Source organism: Leishmania panamensis (assembly GCF_000755165.1).
Source record: "Leishmania panamensis strain MHOM/PA/94/PSC-1 chromosome 35 sequence".
Lineage (NCBI taxonomy): Eukaryota > Euglenozoa > Kinetoplastea > Trypanosomatida > Trypanosomatidae > Leishmania > Leishmania panamensis.
Genome location: NC_025882.1, coordinates 1077349 through 1103121, shown reverse-complemented (window position 1 = coordinate 1103121; position 25773 = coordinate 1077349). Strand labels below are relative to the sequence as shown.

At 57.0% G+C, this 25773-nt stretch overlaps 5 protein-coding genes across 5 annotated transcripts, besides 2 other annotated features; all 5 read left to right on the top strand.

Annotated features, from left to right (window-relative positions):
• Positions 1–35: 35 nt before the first annotated feature.
• LPMP_352860 (nucleoside diphosphate kinase, putative) lies at positions 36–8129 on the top strand (the record flags this gene model as incomplete). Its single annotated transcript, XM_010704921.1, has 1 exon — positions 36–8129. The coding sequence occupies one exon, from the start codon at positions 36–38 to the stop codon at positions 8127–8129; it is 8094 nt and encodes a 2697-aa protein (XP_010703223.1).
• A 631-nt stretch (positions 8130–8760) lies between these two features.
• LPMP_352850 (Spo11/DNA topoisomerase VI, subunit A, putative) lies at positions 8761–10344 on the top strand (the record flags this gene model as incomplete). Its single annotated transcript, XM_010704920.1, has 1 exon — positions 8761–10344. The coding sequence occupies one exon, from the start codon at positions 8761–8763 to the stop codon at positions 10342–10344; it is 1584 nt and encodes a 527-aa protein (XP_010703222.1).
• A 1712-nt stretch (positions 10345–12056) lies between these two features.
• LPMP_352840 (hypothetical protein) lies at positions 12057–14315 on the top strand (the record flags this gene model as incomplete). The annotated part of the gene is made up of 1 exon (XM_010704919.1): positions 12057–14315. One exon carries the CDS (start codon positions 12057–12059, stop codon positions 14313–14315), a length of 2259 nt encoding a protein of 752 aa, XP_010703221.1.
• A 2002-nt stretch (positions 14316–16317) lies between these two features.
• Positions 16318–16794: a repeat region.
• Positions 16795–17966: 1172 nt separating this feature from the next.
• LPMP_352830 (MFS general substrate transporter, putative) lies at positions 17967–19811 on the top strand (the record flags this gene model as incomplete). The annotated part of the gene is made up of 1 exon (XM_010704918.1): positions 17967–19811. The coding sequence occupies one exon, from the start codon at positions 17967–17969 to the stop codon at positions 19809–19811; it is 1845 nt and encodes a 614-aa protein (XP_010703220.1).
• A 4554-nt stretch (positions 19812–24365) lies between these two features.
• Positions 24366–24842, top strand: LPMP_352820 (acetyltransferase-like protein; the record flags this gene model as incomplete). The annotated part of the gene is made up of 1 exon (XM_010704917.1): positions 24366–24842. One exon carries the CDS (start codon positions 24366–24368, stop codon positions 24840–24842), a length of 477 nt encoding a protein of 158 aa, XP_010703219.1.
• Positions 24843–25271: 429 nt separating this feature from the next.
• Positions 25272–25745: a repeat region.
• Positions 25746–25773: the final 28 nt, after the last annotated feature.

Sequence of the window (25773 nt, the reverse complement as noted above, 5' to 3'; positions counted from 1 at the left end):
CCCCTCCCCTCCCCCCTCCTGTAGAGAACCCACACATGCACTCCATTTTTGTCCTGATTCGGCCGCAGGCATGGTCGCCAGCTGTCACTGATCGCGTACGCACGTGCCTCGCGAACGCTGGTGCGTGCGTTGATGCAGAAGACACAGTCTCCGCGAGCTCACTACTGTGCACACCGTCTGTGGAAAGATACTTTGGCAGCACTCACTATTGGGCCGTATCTTCGACAGACGCTGCCCTTCGCTATCCGCTTTCCGCCCCGCATGGTGTCACTGGAGAAGGGGAGCCAACGTTTTGTGCAGCCGAAGAGGACCTCAAGTCCCTTTTCTACGAGTTCTGTGGCGAGCTCTGGGACTCTGCCCTCGACGACGGGCGGCTGCGCACAGCGCTGGACGTCATGCGAGCAGACAACGTCTCAGCAGCTGAGTTGTCGTCGCGCTGTACAGCGACCGCCGACGACGCCGTGCTTGCGCTGCCGTTGGGTATGACTATCACAAAGCTTCTCAGCTCTGACGAAAGGGGACACGCTGTGCCGCTGCACTATGTCGTGAATGGTACCTACCCTGCTGTGCTAGAGGCATTCCTGCGAGGAGGCGGTGATGTTAATAATAGCGCTGCCGTCTCTTGCTGGTGGTGTGCCGCCTCTTGGCCCTCGCAAACCACACAAGGCGTGTCACAGGAGACACAAGAGCGAAGGATTCAGCTGTCGCGTACGCTGACAGAGATGCTTTCCACGCCCCATAGCATTGATGTCTTCACAGGGGCACTCGAGGCGCTGGCTTGCCGCTCGTGCTGGATGAATGTGCCGCTTTACGACGACCCATTTGTCCGGTTGCTGGTCCAGCGGGGTCTACCGCTCCCCTGGGTGGCGGCGCTCCTGCGTGGCCCTACACTACACGAGCACGGCCACTTTACAAGCGTGTTTGATATGGTGGCTGGCAAAGACGAAGAAGATACCGCTCTCGACCTTGTAGCGCTGTATGATGTGCTGCGTTCTCCCGACAATGGAGCACAGGAGAGAAACACGCCGGATGGCGCCGCAGCCCTCTACGACTGGCAAAACGGTTGTGTGGTTATGTCAGCAGCAGCAGCGGGGCCAGTCGCCGAGGACTCGATCTCTTCTCGCACCTATGCAGTCGCTCTTTTTCACCCTCGCCTGTGGTCTCGCAAAGACCTTGTTCAGTCCATTGAAGCACAACTGGAGCAACTCGAAGTCCACGTCGAGGCAGTACGTGAAGTCTCCGAAGAGGAGCTGGAGGCAAAGCTGGATCTCCATCACGGAGATGTTGCCCGCTACGCGCTGGACCAGGAGGCGCTCCGTCGACTTGCGGTCGATGAGAACAAGGCCGTCGCTGCCGAAGCGATGACTCGATTCGAAAAAAACTGCGGCGTTCCCTGGGAGGTTGCCATGCAGGAGGGGCGCATTTGGAGCGCCTCTCTCGCTGAGAACCTGCTTGGTGTGAAGCTAGCTGCCGCGCTACTGAAGCACTGTGCCACAAGTGCACACACGACACACCAACTGTCTGCCACGTTGTCAATCACGGAACTTTCACGACAGGCACTCATGACGCAGCTGAATCCAGAGTGTCCGGTGAACGTCGTCTCGCCAGTGAGCGACTCCACGAACTTGCAAGGCACACAGAAAGAGGCGGCAAAGGCGCACTGCCCCTACAGCCTCACCTCACAGTCATACTTTGTCGCCAACGCCGCGTACGCCGTTTACCGCCGTGACGCACTCAGGACCTCTACAATCGCATGCAGGTCCAAAGGCACCAGTGGACTGTGGCAGCTGTCGTGGCGAACCGACGCAGAGCAGCCAGACATCGCCGAGTGGTGCGCTGCTACTTCTGGAGCCCTGCTCTGCGCGGCAGAGCCGGTCGACGCTATTTCGCACGGGGAAGGCGATAATAAAGGCTTCGGCGCTGAGGACACTGCATCCTATAAGGCTGCCGTCATGGAGTCGGTGCGTGCGGTGTACCCCCTTTTGCAGGTCTCCGCCGACGCCTTTGGTGCGATGCGCGCGCGTCATCTCTGGTGGGGCACCCCGTACGAGGATGATGTGGTCAGCCGCGACCTGGTGCGCTCACAAGGGCGATCGTGGGTGACACTTCACACGTCATTCAGTGCGTCAGCAACGGCAGAGTCTACTGTGCAGGAGGCGGTGCTCGCGCTTCTGCCGCCGGTCGCCGCCACTGCAGAGGCCATCAAGCTTACATTGGCCACACTTGAAGAAAGCGGCGTGCTCCTTGTTGAGGAGGCAGACCTTTTCGGTTATGACGCTTTCGACTACGTCTTCAGTAGCAGTACGGCGTTGGCAGTGACTCGACAGCTGGCGCAAGAGAGCGGGCCTAGCTTGTGGGCAATGATGTCGGGCGACATGCAGGTGGCCTTCAGAGCTGCAGCTGCAGCGCTAGCAGACGGGGTCCCCCAGCCGTTTACTCCCGCAAGCCTCTACGGTGGTGCCATGGTGTGTGCCGCGCTGCAAATTCCACTCAGCGCGCTGGAAGAGGGGTGGCATTGCACCAAGCCTCTCTGTGTCGGAGACAATTGCTGGCTCGGGTACCTTGCCACGTACGAGGCTTGGGTAGTGAACGGTCACATTCCACTCTTGGAGCGCCGCTACAGCGCAGAGGCAGCACGTGTGCACCTACTTCGAATTCAGTGGAACGTATCTACCGCCTCTTGGACCAAAATGCGAGATGTGCTCGTTGGCCGATGCAGCAACGACGGCGAAGGGGAAGCGGAGTGTCGCGACAGCCCCGACACGGGATCACTGACTAAGTTGCTCTCCCACATTGCCGATCGCAGCCCCGTAAACGCGACCCGTCTGGGTGGCGAGCCGCTGCAGATATTCTCGGCCACAGCGCACCATGCGCTAGTCGATGTACTGCGGTGGCCGCGGGCCGGTTCGAGCGGGCCCCTGAGCTCTGAGGTGGCGCTGGAGGACTGGCTCGTGTGGCAGCCGAGCGTGCAGCGCCTTCTGCAGCGGGGCGCATGCACCCTCGCCATCGTGGTTCAGCAGGTGCGCGAAACGCTCAAAACCGTGCTGCCACCGTTGTTACCGTTACAACACTCCTCACCCTTCACCCTTTGCTGGACGTCACGCTTCGCCCAGTCGCAGCGGGCCGCGGAACTTCACCACGGCTTCATCTGGCTGCATCCCTCTAGCACCACCCCTGCCGTACGGGATGCTGTCACAGAGCTGCTGCTCACGCATCGGGTGCGCGTCCGCGCCACCGGGTCAGTACCGCTGGACGTGGCCATCCAAAGGGAGCTCCTCGATGTCTTGCACGACTCTTTCTTCAAGAACGCATACGTACGCAGCGCTGCCGAGGTGCCCATCACGGACGCCGAGGCGCAAACCTTCGCACGTCACTTCGACTTGGACTGGACGAAAGCAGTGCAGCTTGGCCTAGTGCTGAACGCGAAGGAGGCGGAGCAGAAGTATGGGACTGTGCATGTGATGATGTGGTGGGAGAGTCTGGCGCCTGAGCATCAGGCGAAGCTGTCTGACTCGCTCTTCGTGGGTCACATGGCCAAGGAGGGTCTTTATGTGATGAATGCACCGTACAGCTACCGACGTGCCCGCCTGCACGTAGGAAGCCACGAGGTTGTCTGGTACGCGGTTGAGTGGAATGCCGCCAACATGTCCTGGGATCAATTCCTGAGAGAGGTGATTGGGGACGCCGACCCGGCTGCCGCGGCTGCTGGCTCTCTGCGTCAGCACTTTGGCGCGCACTGGACACGGTACAGCCTTACAGGGCAGCCGGACGAAATCGAGTGCGTGCTACACGCTTCGGAGAGCCCCCTCGCTGCACTGGCTGAGCGCTGTCGCTGGCTCGCTCAGTTACCGAGACAGGACCCGTACGGCTGCCTCCTCCTCCAGTATGGGGTTCACCCGTCGCTGCTGTCGATGCTTCTTGCCAACCCCAGCGTGTACAGCCGAAACACCGGCGTCATCATGGAGGCATTCCACGCATTGCCGCAGGAAGACGTGCATGCGCTGGTGCGACACCTGCGCGACCTCCAGTGTACGCGTACAGCCTTGATATTGCCGGAGAGAACGCGACTCGTGCCACCAGCCACGACCGCCGCCACACCCCCACCACCGGATGCGCCACACCTGAGAAAAGCAGAAGAAGAGAGTGAGGGGTCGGCAGGCCTACAGACCCCCGAGCAGCTGCGCTCCTACCGTCATGTGGCTCTCGCAAGCGCCGTCGATCCTTTTGTTCATTGCACCTTTTCGACGGCGCACCGACAAAAGTTACCCTCTCCCTCCTCACCCTTCACGTGTTCTGCAGTCCTCTATCTGGACCCAACGTGCGTCTCCGTGGCGGAGCCTATCCCCTCCAACTACCGTGCTCTTCGCAGCTTGCTTGAGCAGCAACTGCGCGTCAATGGTGTTCATGTTGTGCACGAGCGCGTGGTAGTGTGCGCCAGCGCGGCTGAGGCGTCCGCACTCTACCGCTGCCATCACCACCGCCAGTACCGCTACGGCGTAGCCATTCCAGCCGTGGAGAGCCTCGCCAACTCGATGCAGTGGCAGGTATGCTTCAAGGAGCGATTTGGGGTGTCCTATCAGCACGCCTCAGTGACCCTCTACAACACAGCAGAGATGTCGCGAGCCATGAAGGTTACCGAGCACGAAGTAGCCGCTCTCTGGCGCCGGAGCAAAACCCGCCATCCGCGCGACACGGCCGTCTTGGGTGAAGGGTGTGTCATTCAGCGACTGCAGCCCGGCAAGCCGTTTTACGTGATGAACGGCGACGTCATGGAGGCGGAGCAGGAGTTTGTAGCAGCGCAGGCTACCGCAGGTGTGCAAGTGTGGTTGGTCACTTGGGACTCCGCACGCGTGGACATGGGGTACGAGAAGCTGCAGCACCTCATTGCTGAGCTGCAAGCGCCTTCTGGTGCAGTGCAGCAATACTGGGCATCGAAGGGCGGGGAAGGTGATTTTGGCCGCACGCCCGCGCTTGCCACCCGGGACCGCGACTCCCCTTTTCTGCACGTCTCGGAGAGCGCCCTGGCGGCGGTGCAGCAGCGGCAGCTGTGGTGGCGGCTTCCGGTGTGGTCAGATCCGACGGTGGCGACGTGGATGAACGGCGCAGCGGACGATGAGACAACTGGCGGCAACGTCGACGCCGCGCCTTTGACTGCTCGTACGGTGGCATGGGCGCTGCAGGATCCGCTCATCTCTGTCGCCTCTCGCGATGATGACGGGTCTGTGTATCTGTGGGACACCGTGGTCGGTATGGACGCGCGAAACGCATGTGCCCGCATCCGGCGCTGTTGGGCGACCAGCATTGCAGATGAGCACAACGATGAAAGCACTCGCAACACTGCAGTGCTGACTCTGGCGCCGCAGGTTGCAACGAACTCTGCCGTTCACCACTTGGTGCGCTCTGTGCTCCTCGACAAGGGCCTCCGTATCGACGCCTACGGCTTCATTGCTGATCATGGCGAAGACGTGGCGACGTCGAGGTCCACCGTGCAGTATCTGTACCCCGAAGACTGGTGCTACGCCCTCGAAGAGCCGAGGGAAATTCAACTGAACACAGACGAGATGGAGCGCGTCGCGCGCACGTTCGGCACGCCATGGGAAACGCTGCTTGACGCCGGCCGGCTACTGCCGGCTTCCCGCGCCACCAAGCGACTAGGCGGCATGACAGCGCCGCAGCTTCAACTTTTCGTGAAGATGGCGAAGAATTCACTGTGGGTGCGGCCGCACCTGCACGTCGCAGAGCTGAAAGAGTACGGTGTCTACGTGATCAACGCCCACGTTCCGTACCTCGCTCACACTATCGCCGGCACCATCACCCAGTACCCGTTACCGTATTACGTGGTATCGTGGAGCCCTACTCTGTGGAACTGGAAGGCGTGTCTCGCAGAGGTGTTCGGCTGCGCAGAGCCCACGCTGGCTGCGCCTGGGAGTATTCGCGGCCGCCTCTACGCGTCGTGGTCGGCTTTCGGCTTGCACTCCGTGCCGGAGAGGGCTGAGGGCGGCGGTGGTGGTGTATGTGTGAGCGACGGGCCCCTACAGAGTCTACTGAGTCGCCTGCACGTGACGTGGCCTCCGCTGGATTCTTTCGACAGTGACGCCATTGGCAGCATCGTGCTTCGGCAGTCAGACCCATCAAGTGCCACAACGGTGCTGCACGCGTGGCTGCGCAACCCGGCTGTCACGTGCGATGGCATCAGGGCCGGCGTGTTTTCGCATCTCGCCTGCTGGGACACCCGAGAGGCGCTACAGCTTATGGAGACCGTTACGGCGACACACAAAAAGTCGGCCACGTCTGCAGCGCGGCTTCTCCCCTCTGACCTTGCCACGGCGCGGAACGAGGTGCAAGAAGCCGAAGTGCGCCGCGCTGCAGAAGTGTCGTGGGAGGCAGCGTTTCAGCAACGATACGATCTCCCCCTTCTGCTCACCTCTCCCGGAGCAGTGACGCCTAGTGTTCAAATCTCGGACAACACAGCGGAGAGCGCGCTGCTGCACCGCAACGTCAGCACGCTGCTTTTCTTCAGCCACCAGCTGGACACAGCTCAGCGCGCGCTGCTGCGCCGGCACCTGCTGCAGCACGGCGTGACCGTCACGGCGGCAGCCAAGTATGAAGACGACGAGCAGGAGTGCACGGCCGCCCTCCTTGACCGACTGTACGCCACGGAGGCGTACTTTGCGGATTGTCAAAACCTCGCAGCAGTGCTATCAAAGAACGGTGAAGTGGCTGTCGAGGATCAGGCCCGCTTCAATGCCGTATTTTGTGATGAAGTGCCATGGCCAGCGCTACTTGCACACTCGGCACGCTCACCAGAAGCGGACCACGACGCGGATCCCTACCTGGAGGTCTCCCCGAGCGACAACCTGCACCGGCAAAGGCGCATCTACAGCGCTGTCGATGCCATGAAGATCTGGGGTCTCACACCCCACGAGCTGTGGGCTGAGATGCGGCAAGGGGTGTCGATGCGGCTGTCCGAGGGGTTGGAAGTCACGCGTCTCCTCAGGGAGGCGGCTGGGTACGCGAGTGGTGCAAATGCGTGCGCTGTGGAGGCTGACACAGAAGCACCATGGAGAGGGCACTACGTGGTAAACGGCCTCTACGCAGCAGTTCGTGCCTCTCTGGAGGCGCCAGCAGCAACACCTGACACGAGTGGGGCATCCCGCCCCCATGCGCCACCGTCTCTGACAAAGTGGAATGTTACCTGGGACGCACGGACGCTCTCCTGGAACGATTTCTGTCAACGCGTAATTGGCTACGCCGACTGCGCTCAGGCTGCCTCACCGTCTTTTAACGCTCGACTCGCCGAATCAATTATGAACACGAGAACGTCGCCTGAAGGAAACAAAGAGGAGGCGCCGTCGCCGCTGTCATGCGTTGGCGTGATGGCGGCATCAGGCCCATTGGCTGCGTTCGCTGTTCGTCGCTATTGGTGCTGGAACGCGCACCATCACGACATGTACCTGCCCGATCCGTTTCTGCGTGCGGTGGGTGACGCCGGTATGGACCACGACGTCGTTCTGAACGAGGGGTGGCTTCTCAACCCCTTCATGGCAGTAGCACAGGGAACGAGGCATCTGCGTCTCTTTGACTGGACCCGAGGCTACAACACTTCGGCGGTTCTCGATTGGATGCACAGTCGCGAGCAGATGCCCAACCACACATCTGTCGATACGACCGAGGCGAGGGGTGTGTCACCTGCACCAGGGGAGACGTCTCACAATTCGGAACAGAGCGCGGACACTGTCCCTGTGGCGCGAGCAGGCGCCGCAGAGCTGCGCCCGCCATCCCCTCCGCCACGAATGAAAGGTCAGTTGCAGATGGCGTGGGTGCGTGATGCACTGCTGCACGCCAGCACAGATGCAGATTACGGGCGGCTGTGGGAACACTACCGCTACCTCAGCCCTCCTGCAGTCGCAGCGGCAGGAGCAGCAGGGGAGGCTGCGTCGACGCACGAGATGAGGAAGACCATTTCTTTTGCTCTTTTCTATCGCGACTTCAAGTCCCTCGATAACTTCGGCGTTCCCTGCATGCATCATGAACTGAAGCAGCTGTTCATTGACATCGAATCGCAGAGACGCGGGCGCATGTCCTACAAAGAGCTCGTCCACGCTCTCGCCCTCTACCGATCGCTATAGTCATTCAACAAGGCCATCACACGTTGGTCCCATTGGGGATTAGAGGCGCCTGATTCCCCTCCCCCCCCCCGCTTTGCGACGAGTCCGTGATATAATGAGATGGCGTCTCTCCCTCTCTTGGGAAGGAAGAGAGGCACCTGTTCCGTGGATGTACTCGCTTACATGTTTACGCTTCTGGGTGTTTGTTTCTGCCATCGCCGCTCTCTGTTGCTCCTTTGTTTTGTTTTTGTTTCCCTTAGCTATAGCTTTGCTGTACATAGTAACTCTGGGCAGCCCCACCCTCCTTCCCTACTCTCTTCCTCTTCGCCTTACTGTGCTTGCCCGCACACTCATCTACCTTCCACTGTTGGATGTACAATAGGAGGGTGCATTTTTCTTTTCTTTCTTCCTTTCATTGACTTCATGAAAACTACAGACGCGTTTGACAAGGACCGCTGCACTGTTCAACCCCTCCCCCTCCCCCCCACTCGTCTCTGTTTGCCCAATCGCCTCTCCTCCAAGGCTTGTGTTGACGAGATGCAAAAGCTGAGACACAGGGCGACCTAATGTACTCTGCTGCTTTCCTGCTCTCACTTCCCACCCACCCCACCCACCCCAACTCCTCTCTGCAATGCCTGTGTCGGCCTAGCGCATGTCTGATACGCTATTTTCCCTCTCCCCATCACTCCCTTCACCTCTGTCTCCTCTCGCCATCTGCTCTCCTCTGTGTCGATGTACCTGGATAGACACCACGATGTCCACTGCGCCCACGTCCTACAACTGCCACCGCGCGCCGTATCGCCAACAGCTGCAGAGACACATCGAATCTCTTCTCCTCCTCTTTCTCCGCGACTTCTGTGCAGAGGGAGCGAGTCCCACCCGCAGCGGCTACCGCGCCTCTCATCTTCAGGCTATCGCCCAGACCTTCTATGTACTGCAGATAATCCAGTACAGCGCCGCCACACGGCGTGAGCAAGAGACGCCTTACCCGCTCCTACAGACAGGCGGCGACACAACACACCTCGGCGTGTGCACGGAGCGTAGCTTATACTACCGCAACCCACCACTCTTTGCGCCGCAAGGGCAGCGTGCGGCCCACGCAAGTGTCAAGCGGTTATGCGACTGGCTAGAAGTGGTGGCGCGTGTGCCTCCTCATCAACAGCATGGCGAAGGACCTGCTCTGGCCTCGCTCTTTCGAAGTCCTCGCCGCCTTCTGTCGCAGTTGCCGAGGGGAACTCGAGGTGTGGCGTCCGAGACACCGCTCTACACGCGCGAGTCGCTAGGCATTACAGCCGCTGGCAAGAGTCTCTTGGCCGGCGCACTTATCCTGGAACTGCGTGATCCAGTGGAACTCATTGACGTCTCCGCGCGCGGCTCTTCGGGCATCACCCTGACGTACCCCCTTGCGACCCGTATGGTGGGGTGTCGAGAGGCTAGTGGCTGGCAAGCAGCACGTGACGGTATTTCGTTGAGCCGCCCATGTAAGCTTGTGTTGATTGAGAAGGAAGGTATTCATCACGCTGTACTGCAGTCCATGATGAAGAGCGACACTCCGCAGACGCACTCGTACGTACTTCTCTGCACAAAGGGGTACCCTTGTGTCGCCGCGCGGCAGTGGCTGCGTCGTGCTCATGCCTTGTGGCCCGCCCTGCAGTTCTATGTCATGGTCGACGGAGACCCGCATGGCCTGTGTATCGCTCTGACAGTCATGGGACTGCTTGGCTCGAAAGGATGTCCATCGCCTATCGCGTCCTCGCAGCCCAAACCCTCCTCCTCCTCCTTTTCTCCCCCTTCTGGGGCCACAACTGCATCTGCAGAGGCAGAGAAGCTGAAGGACCTGCTTCCGCTCCACTTCCTCGGCGTGTGCCCTTCCCTCCTGTGGAGTTGCAATTTCCAGAGCGGGCTGCCTCTTAGCGCCGGCTGCCTCGATGGCCTCGCTTCCTCACAAGGCATTCCCCTTACTACCAATGATGTCCAGGTGCTAAAGCGGATCGCTGCAGCTGTGCAGGCCGTTTTGAGGTCGGCACCAGAGACGCCAGACAGCGCTACGTCACTCAGAAGGTGCGATGCGGCCATCGTACGTCACACACTCCAGCGCGTACTCAAGGAGGTGGAGTGGATGCAGCGAGCCCGGATCAAGTGCGAACTTCAACTCGCCTGTAAACCCCTAGGCCCACTGACGTTTATGGGGCAGCACGTGCAGCGATGCGATGCTGAGCTGAGTGAAGGCTCCTAAGTCTCCTCTGTGCGTGCATGTACTTGTGTATGGCTACGTTCTGCTACACCCTACTGCTGCATTTTCGTGCTCTCTTCAGTTTCTGCTACTCTACGACTCTGGAAGATCCCCATCGCGATGTCAGTCACGGCAGCTGCATCGTCTGCACCACGGGACCTTCTCTTCGACACACCGAAAGAGAGACAGAGAAAAGCCGAAACTGTGGGTCAATGACTGGCAGCATACGGCAACTCTCATGGAGGTGCCCTCACATGACCTCGGCATTCTGCGCGCCCTCTCCTGCTCATCACGTAACGCAAAATACGTGTCCTCGTCACTCTCCCTGTGCCCGTCTCCCTGCCACGCTAGCCCCCTCTCTCAATTCACCCCTCAACTCCCTCTCCACTCCATTCCCCTCCCTCCTTCCTCTCTCTTACGCATGCAGTCACCTGCTACAAGGGTGCTGGTAGAATAAAGGCTTGTGGATTTGTGTGATCGTGCATGGGTCCTCCTGTTGCCCCCTCAAACGCGCCAGTAGACTTGCCTAAGCAGAAAAACCTCCCTACCCGCCCCCTCTCTCCTCCTCTGCAGTTGTTGCTGCTGCTTGCTCTTGTACTTGTGCAGGTCTGGCACGACGACGACAAGAAGCGAGCGGATCAACTACGGAATGAACAGTGAAAGCAAGCTCCAGTTGACTCGCTCAGTCCTTAGGTGAAACCAAAAGGAGGCACTTCTATTCCTTGCACACACACGCACATACTTACCTGAACGAATATCGGCATTGGCGCGACCACCCCTCCCGCCCCACCCACTTGGCTGCTCCTCTCCCGTTGCTCTATTCCTCTGGCTACATTGTGTGTGAGCGTGCCTTCCCTTTGCTCTGGTATGGAAGAATATCAAAGCACACTTCGCTCTCTCGCACCCACAGTCACCCATACATGCATACAAGTACACATCGTCTATTGGCTGTCGCTGCGAAGAAGCAGAGAGGGGGGGAAGTGAAGACAGTCGAGATATATACGAGACGGAAATAAACAACCTCGTCCAGACCTGGCCTCGATCTCCACTATCTTCCACTACCACCACCCCCTGGCATCCTCTTCCCTCCTCTTTCGACTAGCTCACACACACGCACATACACGCATATATATATATATATATGCGGGGCGCGAGAGAGGGAAACCCTCTCTAAAGGCATTTGATTTCGCTGGCAAGCTCCTGTACCTTTTCTTTTGCGTTTGCGGCGAATCGTTTGAGTTATTTTTCCCCTGTGCGTGTGTTCCTTTGTTTTCCCTCTCTCGGTGTTTTGCATTTCTTTCTACTTCTTACTTCATTGTTTAACCGACCTGCCCCATTCATAGTCACGGATATCGTTTTACTCTTCAACCTCCCTCCCTCTCTTCTTCTTCCACCTCTGTTCCCTCTGGTATTCTTCTTCAGGTATCACTATTGCTCTCTGCCTCTCTGGCTCTCTCTCTCTACATACCTTCTGCTCTGCCCGGGGTCATTTACTCCTAATTCCGTCTCACCAGTTTTGCTTTTCTTTTTATTTTTTTTGTTGTTTTGTGGGTGTGTGTGTGTGTGTGGTGCCGCTGACGGGGGTTACGGGAGGGTTGTGGTGTACCATCTTGTTTCTGTTGTGAGAGTGTATTTCGTCAGTGGCATTCTTCACGATACGCGGAGAGTAGTCTCACAGAGCCATCACACACACAGGCGCAAATACCCCGTACACTATGTCTGTAGCTCGTACAAGCTCCAGGCATCACGACCGGGCTCCGTCGTCGTCGCGTCGGCGCTACTACGCGAAGGAGGACTACGCGCAGCCGAGAGATGAGCACACGTCTCGTTCGACGTCTCATCAGCGCTACTCTTCGCCGCACCAGAGACCACACCGCAGCAACAGCGCGTCAAGCCTACCTGAAGGACTTAGTCATGTCTCGCGAGACCCGAAGTGTTACTCCAAGTATGGCTACGCGCCAGAGAATGCAGTGCCCCTTCTGCGTCGGCAGAGCACGCAGCCACCACGCCGCCGCACCTCGTTCATATCTCACGCCAACGGGGAGAACGAGGGAGAAGGGGTCTACCACCGACGAGCTGTCGAGTCAACCGGTCCTCGTTGCCACTCGACGCCGCACAGGCGGCACTCGTCCTCTCGTCATGCCACATCAGCGAACGGTGCTTTAAGCACCGCTCTCGTAGTTGTTGAGGATAGCAAGCAAGCGTCCCCGCGTCGCTCCGCTCGCACCTCCACTGACGGCTCCCCTCGCCGTAGACACCACCAACACAGGGCGTCGGAAGTTGGCGACAGCAGCGTGGTGCGCAGTCCTCGCCAACATCGGTGTCGCTCTTCGGCAAGCCCGCGCCGCTCACACAGACCAACAGGCTCGCCTATTCGTCCCGAGCGCCACCACTCATCCTCATATGAGCTCCGCCATGCGTCTACCAAGCCGCACGCACGCAGCTCCCAAGGCAGTCCCCGGCGCCACCGCCACTCAGACACGACAAGCTCGACAGCCCCTGCACCAACAATTGTGGCAAAACACCGGCAGGACACACTGCGGCACAGCAGTCCCCGTCAAGCGGGGGTGACTGCCAAGGGTGAGGCAACACCGCACCGCACTCACCGGTACAGTCGAGCGAAAGGGGGCAGCAGCGCAGTGAAGGATGATCGTAGCCCACGTCGGCACGCCAGTGCACACCGCAGTCGTAGCTCGCGGACGGAGTCCCAACACCATTCCGAGAAGCGTCATCGCCATCATCGCACCTCGACTCCTGACTCCGCGGGTGAGGCAAGCCACCGCTCTCGGCACACGCCCTTCTTTCGCCCATCATCAGAGGACCTGTATGCGGTGCCGCCGCCTCCGACCGGCTCCACGTACCTTCGTCCTACAGCCAACAGCCATACGGCTGGTCACCCTCGCTCCGGTTCCCACATTGAGGTAATTAGCGTAAACTCGACGCGCCTGGAGTCCACTAATGGATGGTCGCACCCCCACCCCAACGCCCCTCACCCCTCTCGCCGATCCCACGAGGACGACCCACCAGTGGTGATTCCCAGTCCACGAGGGCAGCAGATTATGCAGCGCATCGACTCCACCCGTCACTGGATACAGAAAATGAAGGAGGAGCTGAAGGACCGTGAGCACGAGTTTCAGCGGGTAGATGTCGCACGCAAGCGTGCAGCTCGGCACAGCGCACGTAGGGAGCCTTCCAACTTAGCCTCACACGCTGAGAGCGCACGGCGGCACCGCACCTCGTCCACTGGCTCGCGCCGCCACACGCGCGGAGAGACTCATGCAGCTGTCCCGCCGCCTGTGGGCGCAGCTTCCCAGGCAATAAGCCGTCAGCACACGCATGAAGCGTTTCCATCGGTGGCTTCTTCGAACGGGTCTCGCCGTGTATCTGAGCAGCAAGCGCCGCCAAAGCATGAGAAGCGCCACCACAACAGTCGTTCGTCTGTAAAGGCGCCGCCGCCGCCACCAGTCACTGCTCCCCGCACCCCAACATCGGACCCGGACCCGCAGAAGACATTGATGGACACCGTCAGCAGCTCTCGCGAGGGGGGTTTCGACTACCCGATCTTCTCCTTCATGTCCTTCTTGGACGGCAACACGTTCGATAGCACCGCGAGTCTATGCCAGTACAACGTGAACCTCGCCGAGAGCCTTAGTGACGAGCACCTCGACATCCTGCGAGCGGCCGTCTTTAACCACAATGAAGAAGCGTTTGCAGAACTTCTCTACGGTGATGATGTAGAAGCGGAGATCGGCGGCGCTGCAGCGTCACTTGGACACAGCGAAAATTCAGTGGTGCAGCACGAACTGGCTGTGCTCCAACAAGCAGCTGTGCGGCGGTTCAATGACAAGTGTACGAAAGCGCTCAAGAGGCTCTTGTCAGCAGAGGGTGGCCTAGCCAAAGCGGTCCAGGTGGCTGCTTCGCAGCTGGAGCACCAAGCGTACCAAGTGGACGAATGTTTGGTGGTTGCTCCGTGAAGTCGTGATGGTGTAAGTAAGTAATGGCGACGACTCCGTTTCGAGAGAGAGAGCGCGCGCATGGAAGTACACCACTCCTGCCTTCCGCAGAGGTTGCAAGAGCGTTTCTGCCGCAGCAAGCTCCGTGTGGTTGCTTTTACAGCTCTCTCTCTCTCTGCCCTCTCCCCCGCCTCCCACCTCCCAGCATTGACTCCCATTGACTTTGTGCCTCGGGTATTGCTTGTATGATTGCTTTCTTTTATAGATGTCTGCGCGCCCATACACAGGTGAACACGTCCCTCGTAAACGCGCATTAGGGAGGCTTGTACCCACATGAGGGGGAAAACGGGAGGAAAACACCGAAGCCTGTTCACTGAAGTTATGAGGGAGGAAGGAATTGCCCACGGCAAGCAGGGGTCGAGACTGATGGAAAGTGCTGTATCGCTGGCTCCTCTCCCATCTCTACCTGCGTGCGTGTTCGGTGTTGTTTTTGACATTGCTGACGCCTCTGTGCTCCGCCCCCCCCCTTCTCCCCCTGTAGGTAAGAGCATAGTGGCGGTTGATAACCATCGACTATCCAGTAGATGGCCATTTTCTGTTCCTGTCTGTGTCTTTGTGAATGACTGCATGTTGTCTTTGTTTTCAAATCTTTTCTGCGTCAGCCCCACGTGGGGTTGCGGAGCCTATTCACCCGAAAACACCATTGTAAGTTACACTAGCTGAGGAAGCGCAAGCAGTACGCACAGAAGGGGCGAAACATTGAAGGAAAGTGAGTACGACTTGGCGCGTATGGCTGCGCACTTCAGTGACAACATTCGCTGTCGCTGTATATCTCGAGTACAACACAAGAACAAAATAAAGGAGGGAAAGGGGGTCAAAGCGAAGAGGTTTGCGTGTCAGATGCGCGATGGCGTCTTTTCTCAAGCGTGTGCACATATGTGAGGAATAAATGGGAGAGTTGCTGAGCGATTTCAGTGCGACACTGTGCTGCAAAAGATAGCAAAGCGGAGGTGCTGTAGTCTGATCTGTGTCAATGATGTCAAGTCTTGCCCCTATTCCCTCGGCTAATCCCCCTCGCGGCTCTTTTTTCTTTGGTGTGTGTGTGTGTGTGTGAGGGGAGGGCTGGTGGTGTATCTCTTCTGCGCTCAAACACTCACACACCCTCACCCCCACCCCCACCCCATTCACACAATCACCTACATATGGCTGTTGTCTGATGATTTGGGGAGTACTGGATGGAGTAAATAACGGGTACGTGTTGAACTCTTTGCCTGTGGGCGAATTCGGGTCATACCAGTCTCATCTTTGTAGCACTGACATCACCATTTACAGTGGCATCTTTTTTGTTTGTTTCGCTCGTGAGATATACTGTCCCTAATCGTTGTGATTCCGCTATGCAACCGATGCCGTTTATTTCATCGTGCCGCAGGAATGTAGGCGGGGTAGGAGCATTGCTCCCTCTCCTCCTCTTCATGCTCTGCCTCACGTGCATCGCCTCTTCTTCCGTTGCCACTGCAGAGGAACTAAAGGTCACCTGCTCCTACTGCCAGGAGCGCGGATACCCCTACCTGTGTCACACTACAATGGAAAGCGGCATCTGCTTCACCCAATCGGGTGAGATGAACTGCAACGGGGTCAAGGGATGCACGTGCTGCCGCTTGGCGGACGCGGCTGGCTGCACATTCTGCAGTATGGAGACGGAGTGGGACAACTACGACGACGGTGAAGAGGATATTTAACCGCGCTGTGCACTCCATCTGTCGCATTTTTCGCTCATGGTGCACATGGGTATGATTGTCTGATGACCAAATTTTGGTCACTTCGTCTGGGCTGACATCTGACAATCGACATACGCAGTAAAAAAGACGCTGAGCTGGAGCATTGCGAAAACAGCACAAGCGGCGGGTGAAAAATGGGCCCTCGCACCCATCATTCGTGGAAAACTTCACGTCCACCCAGCACTCTCTTTTCTTGGGGGCGGGGTGCACGACGAGTGCGTTTGCCTTCCTCGTTTCCATCTGATCCCTGGTGACGGGAGGCACCTCAGCGCGCGGTATCGCAGGGCCCCCGCATCCCACGCCCCGCGGGGAAGCCAAACACCCTCACCCCTGCCAATGCCGAGCCGCCTCTGGAGGCAGGGCAAAGCGCCTGGGACGCAGGGAGGGCCGATGCGGCGTGTCGCTGCGGGCGTCGGCGGGCAGGTCCTGGACGGTGTTGCGTCAGAGCAACCCGCGGCAGCGAACACGCTTGTGCCGCCCCGGTGGTGGGGGGAGGGGGCTCGGCGGGGATAATGGGGGGGGAGGCTGCGAGGCGGCCTGTGAGGCGTGGGTCGGTGGCGCTTGAGGCAGAGGTCGCCCTCCGATGGCTGTCTCGGCGCAGTGCTGTGGCGCGCGTGTGCCCAGGGCCGCCATTGCCCCACGCGATGGGCCTGCGACGCACCAGGTGGAGTAGGGCTTGGCTAATGCTGAGTGGCAGAACGGGCGCGTTGAACACAAAAAGAGTCCCCATCTGATGCCCTTGCCGCCGTTCTTCCGTGTACCTCTTCCTTCCCCCCTTTCTCCTTCTCTCTGTCTCACTGCAGCGCTTTGGGTGTGTTGTTCTAGGAGAGGAGTGTATGCTACAGTGTGCATCACCTCTGAAGTAGTAAGCCACCATCGTGCTGCTAGGGAAGTGGTGAAGCACTGGAGACCGTGGAAGGAAAAAAACGAGCCATTTACCAGTGTCGTTGTTTCCACCACCACCACCACCCCCGTGTATTGGCACACCCACACATCTTTCATCTCTCTTCTTCAGCAATGGATGTATCCTACTCTTCTTCCCTCACACCTGAGACTGCTCTGCAGCCAGAGAGCACGCAAAGCTCTGCCATTACGGGGCAGCGCGTCACACTCAGTGCCAAGCAAGCTGCTGCCAACAGCGCAGCTGATCCTAATGCGGCTGAAGTTGTGCGTGTTTCCTTGTTTCCTGAGCGCGTCGTGATGCTGCGCTGCGTCGGTGACGCCTCTCCTGATTGGAATGACGTGGTAGCACAGAATAACCATTTCTGTCAGCAGTGATCTCGCTAGTATGTGTCGTCGGTGTTCGAAGGGTCCCATAGAGTAAGAAACCGTACCATTTTTGCAACCCGGCAGTGAACTGATTGCGCACTTTGTTTGTGTGCATGCCGGCAGTATTTTTTTTCCTCCTGAGAGCCTCTTCTGTGGCTGCTTTGTTGCGCGCAGCGGTGAACCAAGGAAAGGAAGGCCCGATAGTACCTTTACGAGGGTGGCGTCCAAGAGAGTGTCCGGCGTATGTCTCTCTCATGCATCCTGTGCTCGTCACTCGCTTTCCCTCGCACCCTCCTCCCCTCCTCCCTCTCTCCTTCTTTGCACTCTTTGTGTGTGTGACTGTCCTCTCGTTTGTTTCGCTGGTTCCGCTCTCTCTCTCTCTCTCTGGGCTCAGTTACGCGACTCCCGCTCTGTGTTCTTTTTGTTTGTTTCTTTCAGCTGTTGTAGTGAGTGATACGGTAAAGCCCCTTTTTTTGTGAACTTCGCATCTACAGCAAAGCGCAGATAACCCCTCCCAGTACATTCCTCTCTCACGCCCTCTTCCTCTCTCTCTCTGTGACTTTCTCGGCTGGCGAACATTCTTTCGCCGCGTTTGATCACGCAGGCAATCGTGTCTTCTGCGAAGATGCTCAGCAGTTTCAAGTACACATTCAGCCAAACCAAGTACGTCGCTCACCGGGCGGCGTGTGGACTGCACGTGATTGATGAAGTGAAGCGCTTCCGTGCGCTAGTGTGCACTCTGTTCTGCAGCATCTGTGTCTCACTTGTGTTCGCTTTCGACCTCTTCAGTGATCAGTTCCAAAGCCGCTTCAACCTCTCCGATGGTGATCTCTCCACGATCAGCACAGTCGGTGTGGTGCTCTGCTACTTTGTGATTCCGTATGGTGTTCTCTACGATCATATCGGCCCTCTGCCGCTGTTTGTGATTGCCGGCGTGACGGGGTTCATTGGCTGCCTTGGCCTCGGGCTCATATTCGACGGCAAAATCAAGGGCAACACTGCGACCATCTCGATCTTCTACGGCTTCATGAACACGTGCAGTGGCCTCTTCGACGCCGCGTCGATTGTCACGCTGGTGGAACTCTTTCCACGCAACCGTGGTCCCGTGATCGGATTGGCCAAGGTGATGACGGGTCTTGGCAGCTCCGTCATCTCCTCCATCAATCGCGGCTTCTTCTCCAACAACATCAGCGGCTTCATCTACTTCATCATGGCCCTCACGGTGCTTGTCTCGGTGGTGGGGATGCTTCTCATTGCGCTGCCACCGTACTTTGTGAACTGGTGGCGCGCCCGCAACAAGACAGGGGAGCAGATTTCCGCCCTGACATCGTTGAAGTCCATCTACGCGAAGAAGTTCGTTCCGGTGCGCCGCATTGCGTATGGCTACGTCATGGTGATCTGTCTCGTCATTTTCTTTGCCGCCACAGCCCCAATACTGGCGTACACGAAGGTGTCAGACGGCGGCAAGGCGGTCATCGGTGGCATCACAATGGTGCTGTGCATGTCCTTCTGGGTGATGGCGATGCCGATTCCCTGGCTCGGTGGTGTGAACGAGCCTTTGGAGCAGCAGAGCAGCACCTTTGACGATGTCGAGGGCGAGGTCCTGGCTGTCGAGGGCCGAAAGCCGAATGGCCTGACTTCCGTGGAGCCACTGGAGACCGGGAACGAGCCTCTCGGCATATCTCCCGTCAGCAACGACGATGCGGCGCGCGGCCAGTCCCTTGTTGACGTGGAGGCCGTCGAGGATGGCCCGCAGGACCCTCGCTACGGTGGCACAATCTGGGAGACGCTCATGCGCCCTGACATTTGGCTCATCCTCATTGCATTTGTCTGCCAGGGTGCCCTTGGTACAATTGTCACGTATAACGGCAGCACCATCTACGTTGCCCGCACAGGCCGCCCGCGTACCGCGGAGCTGGGCTCCCTCTACACCGCCTTCATTGGCGTGGGCAGCGCCGTAGGTCGCATCTCGATGGGTCTGTTCGAGGCGTACGTGCAGCACCAGAGCCCGGAGAACCGCAAGGTGCTTGTTACGATCGCCCTGCCTGTCGCCCCGGCCATTGCCACAATTGCCGGTATTCTGATCCTTGTGCTTCCTGGTGACGCTCTCCTCTTTCCGTACATCCTCGTCTACTTCGAGGAGGGCATCTTCAACGGCGTGCGTGCGCTCATCTTCCCCTGCATTTTCGCCGGCCACCACGGTATCCTGTACAACATGAGCTTTTGCACCAACGTCATTGGCGTCATCTGTTTCAATCGCTTCCTCTTCGGCCTCATCGTGGACAAGGAGCGCGAGAAGATGGGCAACACAGTGGAGCAGGGTTGCACGCTCCGCGCGTGCGTTCAGACACCTATCATCGTCGTCACGTGCACGGCGGCCTTAGCGGCGGTGCTGGCAACCGTTGTACATATTCGCTATGCCCGCTTCGTGACGCAGTACCGCACGCCTTTGAAGAAGATGGCTTTGTAGATGCACTCTGGGTGACACTCACGAGAGGCTTGCCCAGACACCACTGCTCTCGCTCTCCCTGTCACGCATGCGGAGACGAGATAACCAGAAAGGTCTTTTCTACTTCTTTTTTTCTTTGCGTACCAGTCGCTCGCGGTACACGATTAAACAGCAGCAGCACCCTCCTCCCCTCATCCTCACAAACGTCCACCGTTAAGCCACTTATGTTTTCCCTCTTTTCGAGTTCCGCCTTTCTCTTTCTGACGATCTTTACTCCCGTATGTTGCGTGGATGCCGTATCGTTCACGTGCCTCAACCTCCTTTCTTCCCACTGGTGTTCATTCCGTCCTGGAGCGTCTTTATTCCCTCTTTGGCCGGTGTGCTTCATCTTTGGTGGCTTATTCTACTTATCAGCGCTCTTCTCGCTGCTACACTTGTGTGCGCCTCCCTCTCCCCTTTCTCTTTAGTCTGCGCGCTCCCTTCTCTCCGCCAAAAAACCGAAATGGGAGGGGAGAGGAGAGTTGCTTTTGTGTGCCTGTGCGATTGAAGAAGTGGGATGGGTTTTGGTTCTCGATCCCGTGCTCGTGTGACTTGCTGCTGCTGCACTACAAGCTCACGAAAACCAACAACCCACCTCCCTCTCCCCCACCCTGTCCTTCACATGTGGGCGCACACTTGCTCGGCTATGTTCCGGCATGGGCAAGTCCTTTGCGTACATTTCTTGACTCTGCAGATTAAACTGGCTATTTCTAACGTGACCTAGCCTCGGACAATTTCACTTTTCGCTTCCCAGGAAACTCTATTGTTCACTTTGGTGGGAGAAGCAATGACAAAGGATCAGCAAAGACCAGGAGAGGAGCACAAGGCAAGGTGCATGTGGAATAGAGCAACAGCTTCCTTAACAGTAAGTGCACAAGTCGTGCGAAAGGGTGGTAGAAAGGCAGGGAGAGTCCAACGAGTTGATGTGTATATTTACGTACCGCTACGGGTAGTGCTGGTCTTTTTTTCTTTGCTTGACGTCTTCCCAGCCGCCATCTTTCACCCCTCCACTTATCTCCCACCCACGCTCAACGCCCCTTACGCCTTTGCAGGCGGCTTCATGGCTCTCTACTCTGGTCTCTCTTTCTTCTCGTTTAATAGTGACGGAAGATGTGGGTTCTGTCCGCTCGTGTACCTCCTCATCTCACTCCCACACAAGAGACTCGGTTGAGGACTGGGACGACCACTACACACTTTCCAGAAATGCACAGTAGTAGTCGAGCACAACAATGAAAGGATAGCGAGGAAGGATATGGGTAACGGGCGGTGTTGAATTTAAGAAAAGGGCACGAAGCAGTTCAAAGGAGAGGAAAGAGCACAGGTGTTCACATGGGTAGAAGGGAGAGACTTAGTCTGTGTCGTTTCAGTGGTGGACGAGTCTGTCTGTGCGCCTATGCGTGAATGAAGGACGCTTGGAAGAAGAAAGGCGAAAACGATGCAGTTGTTCCCACGGTGAAGCTGCCTGCGCTTGGGCCATTACGCCGCATCTTCTCGAATATAAAAGGGTAAAAGGAATGAATGGAACTGTTGGCTGTTTCGTGATCGTAGCGTACGTTTACAAAAGAGCACAAGTACGCTACAAAAAAAAAAAGGAAAGACTGCACTGCTTATTCGCCTTATTTTTTTTTTTATTATTTGCGTCTCACTCATATTTTTCATTTCTCACTTCTCACTTCTCCCCCTCTCTCTCTCCCTCCCACTCCCTCCCTCTCTCGCTTGTTTCTTTTTTTTTTTTGGTTAGTGTCTTATTCTGTTGTACACACCCGTATTTCGAGCCTTTTTTTCCTTCTATGCGGCGTTCTCTGGGATGTGATGTGCGCCGGTATATGTCTGTGTGTGTGTGTGTGTACATTTTCAAAGATTGAAATGGAAACTCATACCACACTTGGCTTCCCTTTCTTCCCGCTACCTCACCCGCCAACTCACCCCAAACATCGTCACACTCACTTTCCTTTCCAGCTCTATCCCCCTCCCCCCTTCATTGACCCCTCATAAGCCCAGAGGAGGTCGAAAAGAAGGAACAAAGGGAGAAGGAAGAATTCGTTCGTGCCTTTTGAAGCACTCACACCTTCAAAACGAACAAGAAGATGTTTTACGTATTTTGGCCTGCCTATGATTGCGTGCTGTTGTCTCTTCTCAGCTTCGTTCTCTATAAGGGAGTGTGTGAATTAGCCTCCCAGCTCACTTTCTCGAGCAATAGCCCTCTCTCCTTTTACTTCTTTTTTTTGTGTGTTCGCTTTTGGACTCATAGATTTTGTGGGGGAGTCGTTCTTCGGCGTTTGTGTGGGTATGTGCCTGGGTACGCGGGAGGGACAGACACATCGATAAAATGCCGTGTGTGTGCGAGTAGCAGCACGGAAATTGTGAAGCAAACAGCAAAGAGAAAAGACGCGAAAGGGGAAAAATGAAAAAGAAAAAGCATTCAGCATTAACTCTGAACGCTTTTTGTGTGTTTCATGTTTTCGCTAAGTGGCCCTTTATTCCTATTTTCTGCTCTCACTGTCGGTCTGTCGCCTCTGACACTCCTCCTTTGCTGTGCCTTCGTTTCTGCGCGTGCGTTGGTGTCAGCATTGGGGTGAGTTTGGTATCTGCGTTTGCACTCATTTTCTGCCTGCTCTATTGCACTTTCTTCTGTCACTCTGTGTGTGCGTGTGTGTGGGTGTCACGTGTCTACCTCCTTTCCACCCTTTAACCTTTGTCCTTCCTGATAACTCGTTTCTCAAACCCCATCTTCTCCCACCTCGTATGTTCTCCCCTCCTCCCCCACAACCCCTCTTTTTTTTTTGTCCAATGGTCGACTGCCTCGAGCAGCCGTTTTCTGTGTGGTCTCCCCCCACACACACCTTGCGTGTCTTACCCCTGCGCCTTACTCGTTAAGTGGCTAGGCGTGAATTGTGAGCACTTGTGACAGAACGGAAGATGATAAAAAAGGATCAATATGGAACGACCGCGTTTGTTTGTGTCTACGGAAGCCGTTTCTGTTCCCCCTCTCCCCTTGTACCTAATAGAGCGAAAAAAAAACTGAAGCCATACCAACGCACGCCTCTCTCTCTCTCGAGTTCACCTCTTCTTCTTTTTCGGTTTGTGTGTATGTGTGTTTTGCACCATTCTCTTCTTCTATTCCTCTGCCCTTCCGTGTGATTCAAGTTGTGCAGGAACGGGGTGTGGAAAATGAGTGAGCATACGTCCGCGTGTGACCGAGTGCTCTACCTTTCCTGTATTTCCGTGCTCACAGCTCTCACGCTGCTATTTCGTCAACTCTCCTCCTTTAGCGGACAAGATACTGGCCTCCTTTGTAGACTGCATGTCTCTCAAATGTCCGCCTACGTGCTCAAGCGACGCTAGAGTTGGTTGATCAAGAGAGAGAGAGAGAAAGACAAGGGAAAGGAGTCGCACGCTTCTGGTGCGCTTGCGCCAGTGTGCGCTATTGCCAATTTATCTGTATTCGCACGTGAGAGTCGAAGTTGCTCGGGGCTCTTTTTTGTCTTCATTTCGCCGCTGCCTCTATTTGTTTCTTCTCTCGCTAGCCTGGACACAGTGAACCACTCCAGAGCTGCGTGAATAATAATATAAAAAAGGAATCTTCTGTTGGGGCCCCTTTCTTCTGCTTGCTTGCGTGTGTGTGTGTGTGTGTGTGTGTGTGTGTGTGTGTGTGTGTGTGTGAGCGCCGAGGTGTGTCTCCTAACGTTCTTTTCGCTACCTCACGTCCTTTATCACTTTTTCGCTCCCCCTTTCCTTCTCTTCCGATAATTTCCCATCTCGACTTACGGCAGTCAAGCGTCGTCTTTTTTTTTTTGGCCCCTGCACCCCCTTCCTCTCCTTTCCACTCCCTCACCCTTGCCTTCGCCTGTTGGGGTTTGAAGAGGTGCACAAGGCTTGTACTGCTCGCCTGTGCATACGCGGACACTCCTCCTCTCTTTTCGTTTTTTCTTTTCGCTGGCTTGTTTTAGCTACCAGCTCGACCCTTCTATATACCTAACAAACCGGCGGTGTGCCTGTGTGTGCGCGCGTGTGTATGTATGTGTATCACTCAGTAAGCAGGTCTCTCTGTAAAGTGGCGGTATGCTATCATGAGGGCACACGTACGCAGCACCACACTCATTACACGGGGCATGCGAGGACATCACCAGCTTAGCATCGGCCAAAAAAAAAAAAGAAGCAATGTCTTTGTGTAGCCACAAGCCTCACTCCAATGATTTGGTAATCCGCTCGAGAGCCGCACCGCTGCTCTGACGAGCATCCACAGTTCACTTTGAAGGGCACCCCTCCCCTCTCCAAAAGGCAAACCTCTATCAACACGCATACTGCCGCCGAGAGGCAGTGTGTTGCACATCACACCTCTATGAAATTGCTTTTGGGGACTCGCACCTCTTCTCTCTCTTTTTAGGGGGCTTTGGTATACATCAACTGCACGTATCCTTTCACACACCGCTTTTCGGCCGTTACCACCGTTGATACACAACGTCTATGCACATAAGCTTCGGAACGCGCTAATCACCTCAAACTGGCACAACCGAATAAAAAAGGAGTTGATACATGTCTGCCCCAGTCATCACCATTCGCCGCGCTCAGCGCAAGGACACAGAGCGCATGTACGACCTCATCATGGAGCTGGCCATCTACGAGCGGGCACCTGAGTGTGTGGTTGTGTCCAAGGCGGAGATGGAGGAGGAAGGTTTCGGCGAGCGACCTCTCTGGAGCGCCTTCCTGGCGGAGCTTCAAGAGCCAGACGATGTGGAGCCACGTGTCATTGGAATGGCGCTCTACTACTACCGGTACTCTACATGGCGTGGGCGCATGCTTTATCTCGAGGATTTTGTAGTCACGGAGTCGCGTCGCGGCCTTGGGGCAGGCAAGATGCTTTTTGAGCGAGTTTTGCAGCAGGCGAAGGAAGAGGGTTGCCATGGCATGGTATGGCAGGCGTTGAACTGGAACACACCGGCCATCAACTTCTACAAGAGGTACGACGCGGAGATCGACCCTGGGTGGATGAACTGCACCCTCAAGTTTTAGGAGCGTAAGCCTGGCCTGGGGAACACACTACAGAGAGACATTCCGTATGGTCTGCTCAGGAAGACTGTCCAAGAGCTCTGAGTTGGTTTTTTCGAACGCCATGGCCGCAGCAGCTGCTCCCTATCTCCTCCCTTTCCTCACCTGGCACAATCTTTGCGTGCGTCGGTGTGCGTGCACATGTAGCCGCTGCTGTGACATACTCGCTGTGAGTGGGTTCCCACGCTATGCACTTTAAAGAAGACTTGCTTTTCTACTTTGCTCCTTTAATTCAACAAGCTCTTCACGAACTGGGGTCTTCTTCTCCACTGGAACTACACACGCCGTCCTCCATCTTGGATGTGCATGTGCAAGTGTGCGCACGCTACTGCAATGTTGTAAAAAGCAGTTCACTTGTGTGCGTGCGCTTTTTTCATTTTCTTTCCATCTGATCCCTGGTGACGGGAGGCACCTCAGCGCGCGGTATCGCAGGGCCCCCGCATCCCACGCCCCGCGGGGAAGCCAAACACCCTCACCCCTGCCAATGCCGAGCCGCCTCTGGAGGCAGGGCAAAGCGCCTGGGACGCAGGGAGGGCCGATGCGGCGTGTCGCTGCGGGCGTCGGCGGGCAGGTCCTGGACGGTGTTGCGTCAGAGCAACCCGCGGCAGCGAACACGCTTGTGCCGCCCCGGTGGTGGGGGGAGGGGGCTCGGCGGGGATAATGGGGGGGGGGAGGCTGCGAGGCGGCCTGTGAGGCGTGGGTCGGTGGCGCTTGAGGCAGAGGTCGCCCTCCGATGGCTGTCTCGGCGCAGTGCTGTGGCGCGCGTGTGCCCAGGGCCGCCATTGCCCCACGCGATGGGCCTGCGACGCACCAGGTGGAGTAGGGCTTGGCTAATGCTGAGTGGCAGAACGGGCGCGTTGAAAAAAATCCTGCGTTTCTGGATCGTCTGCTTTAG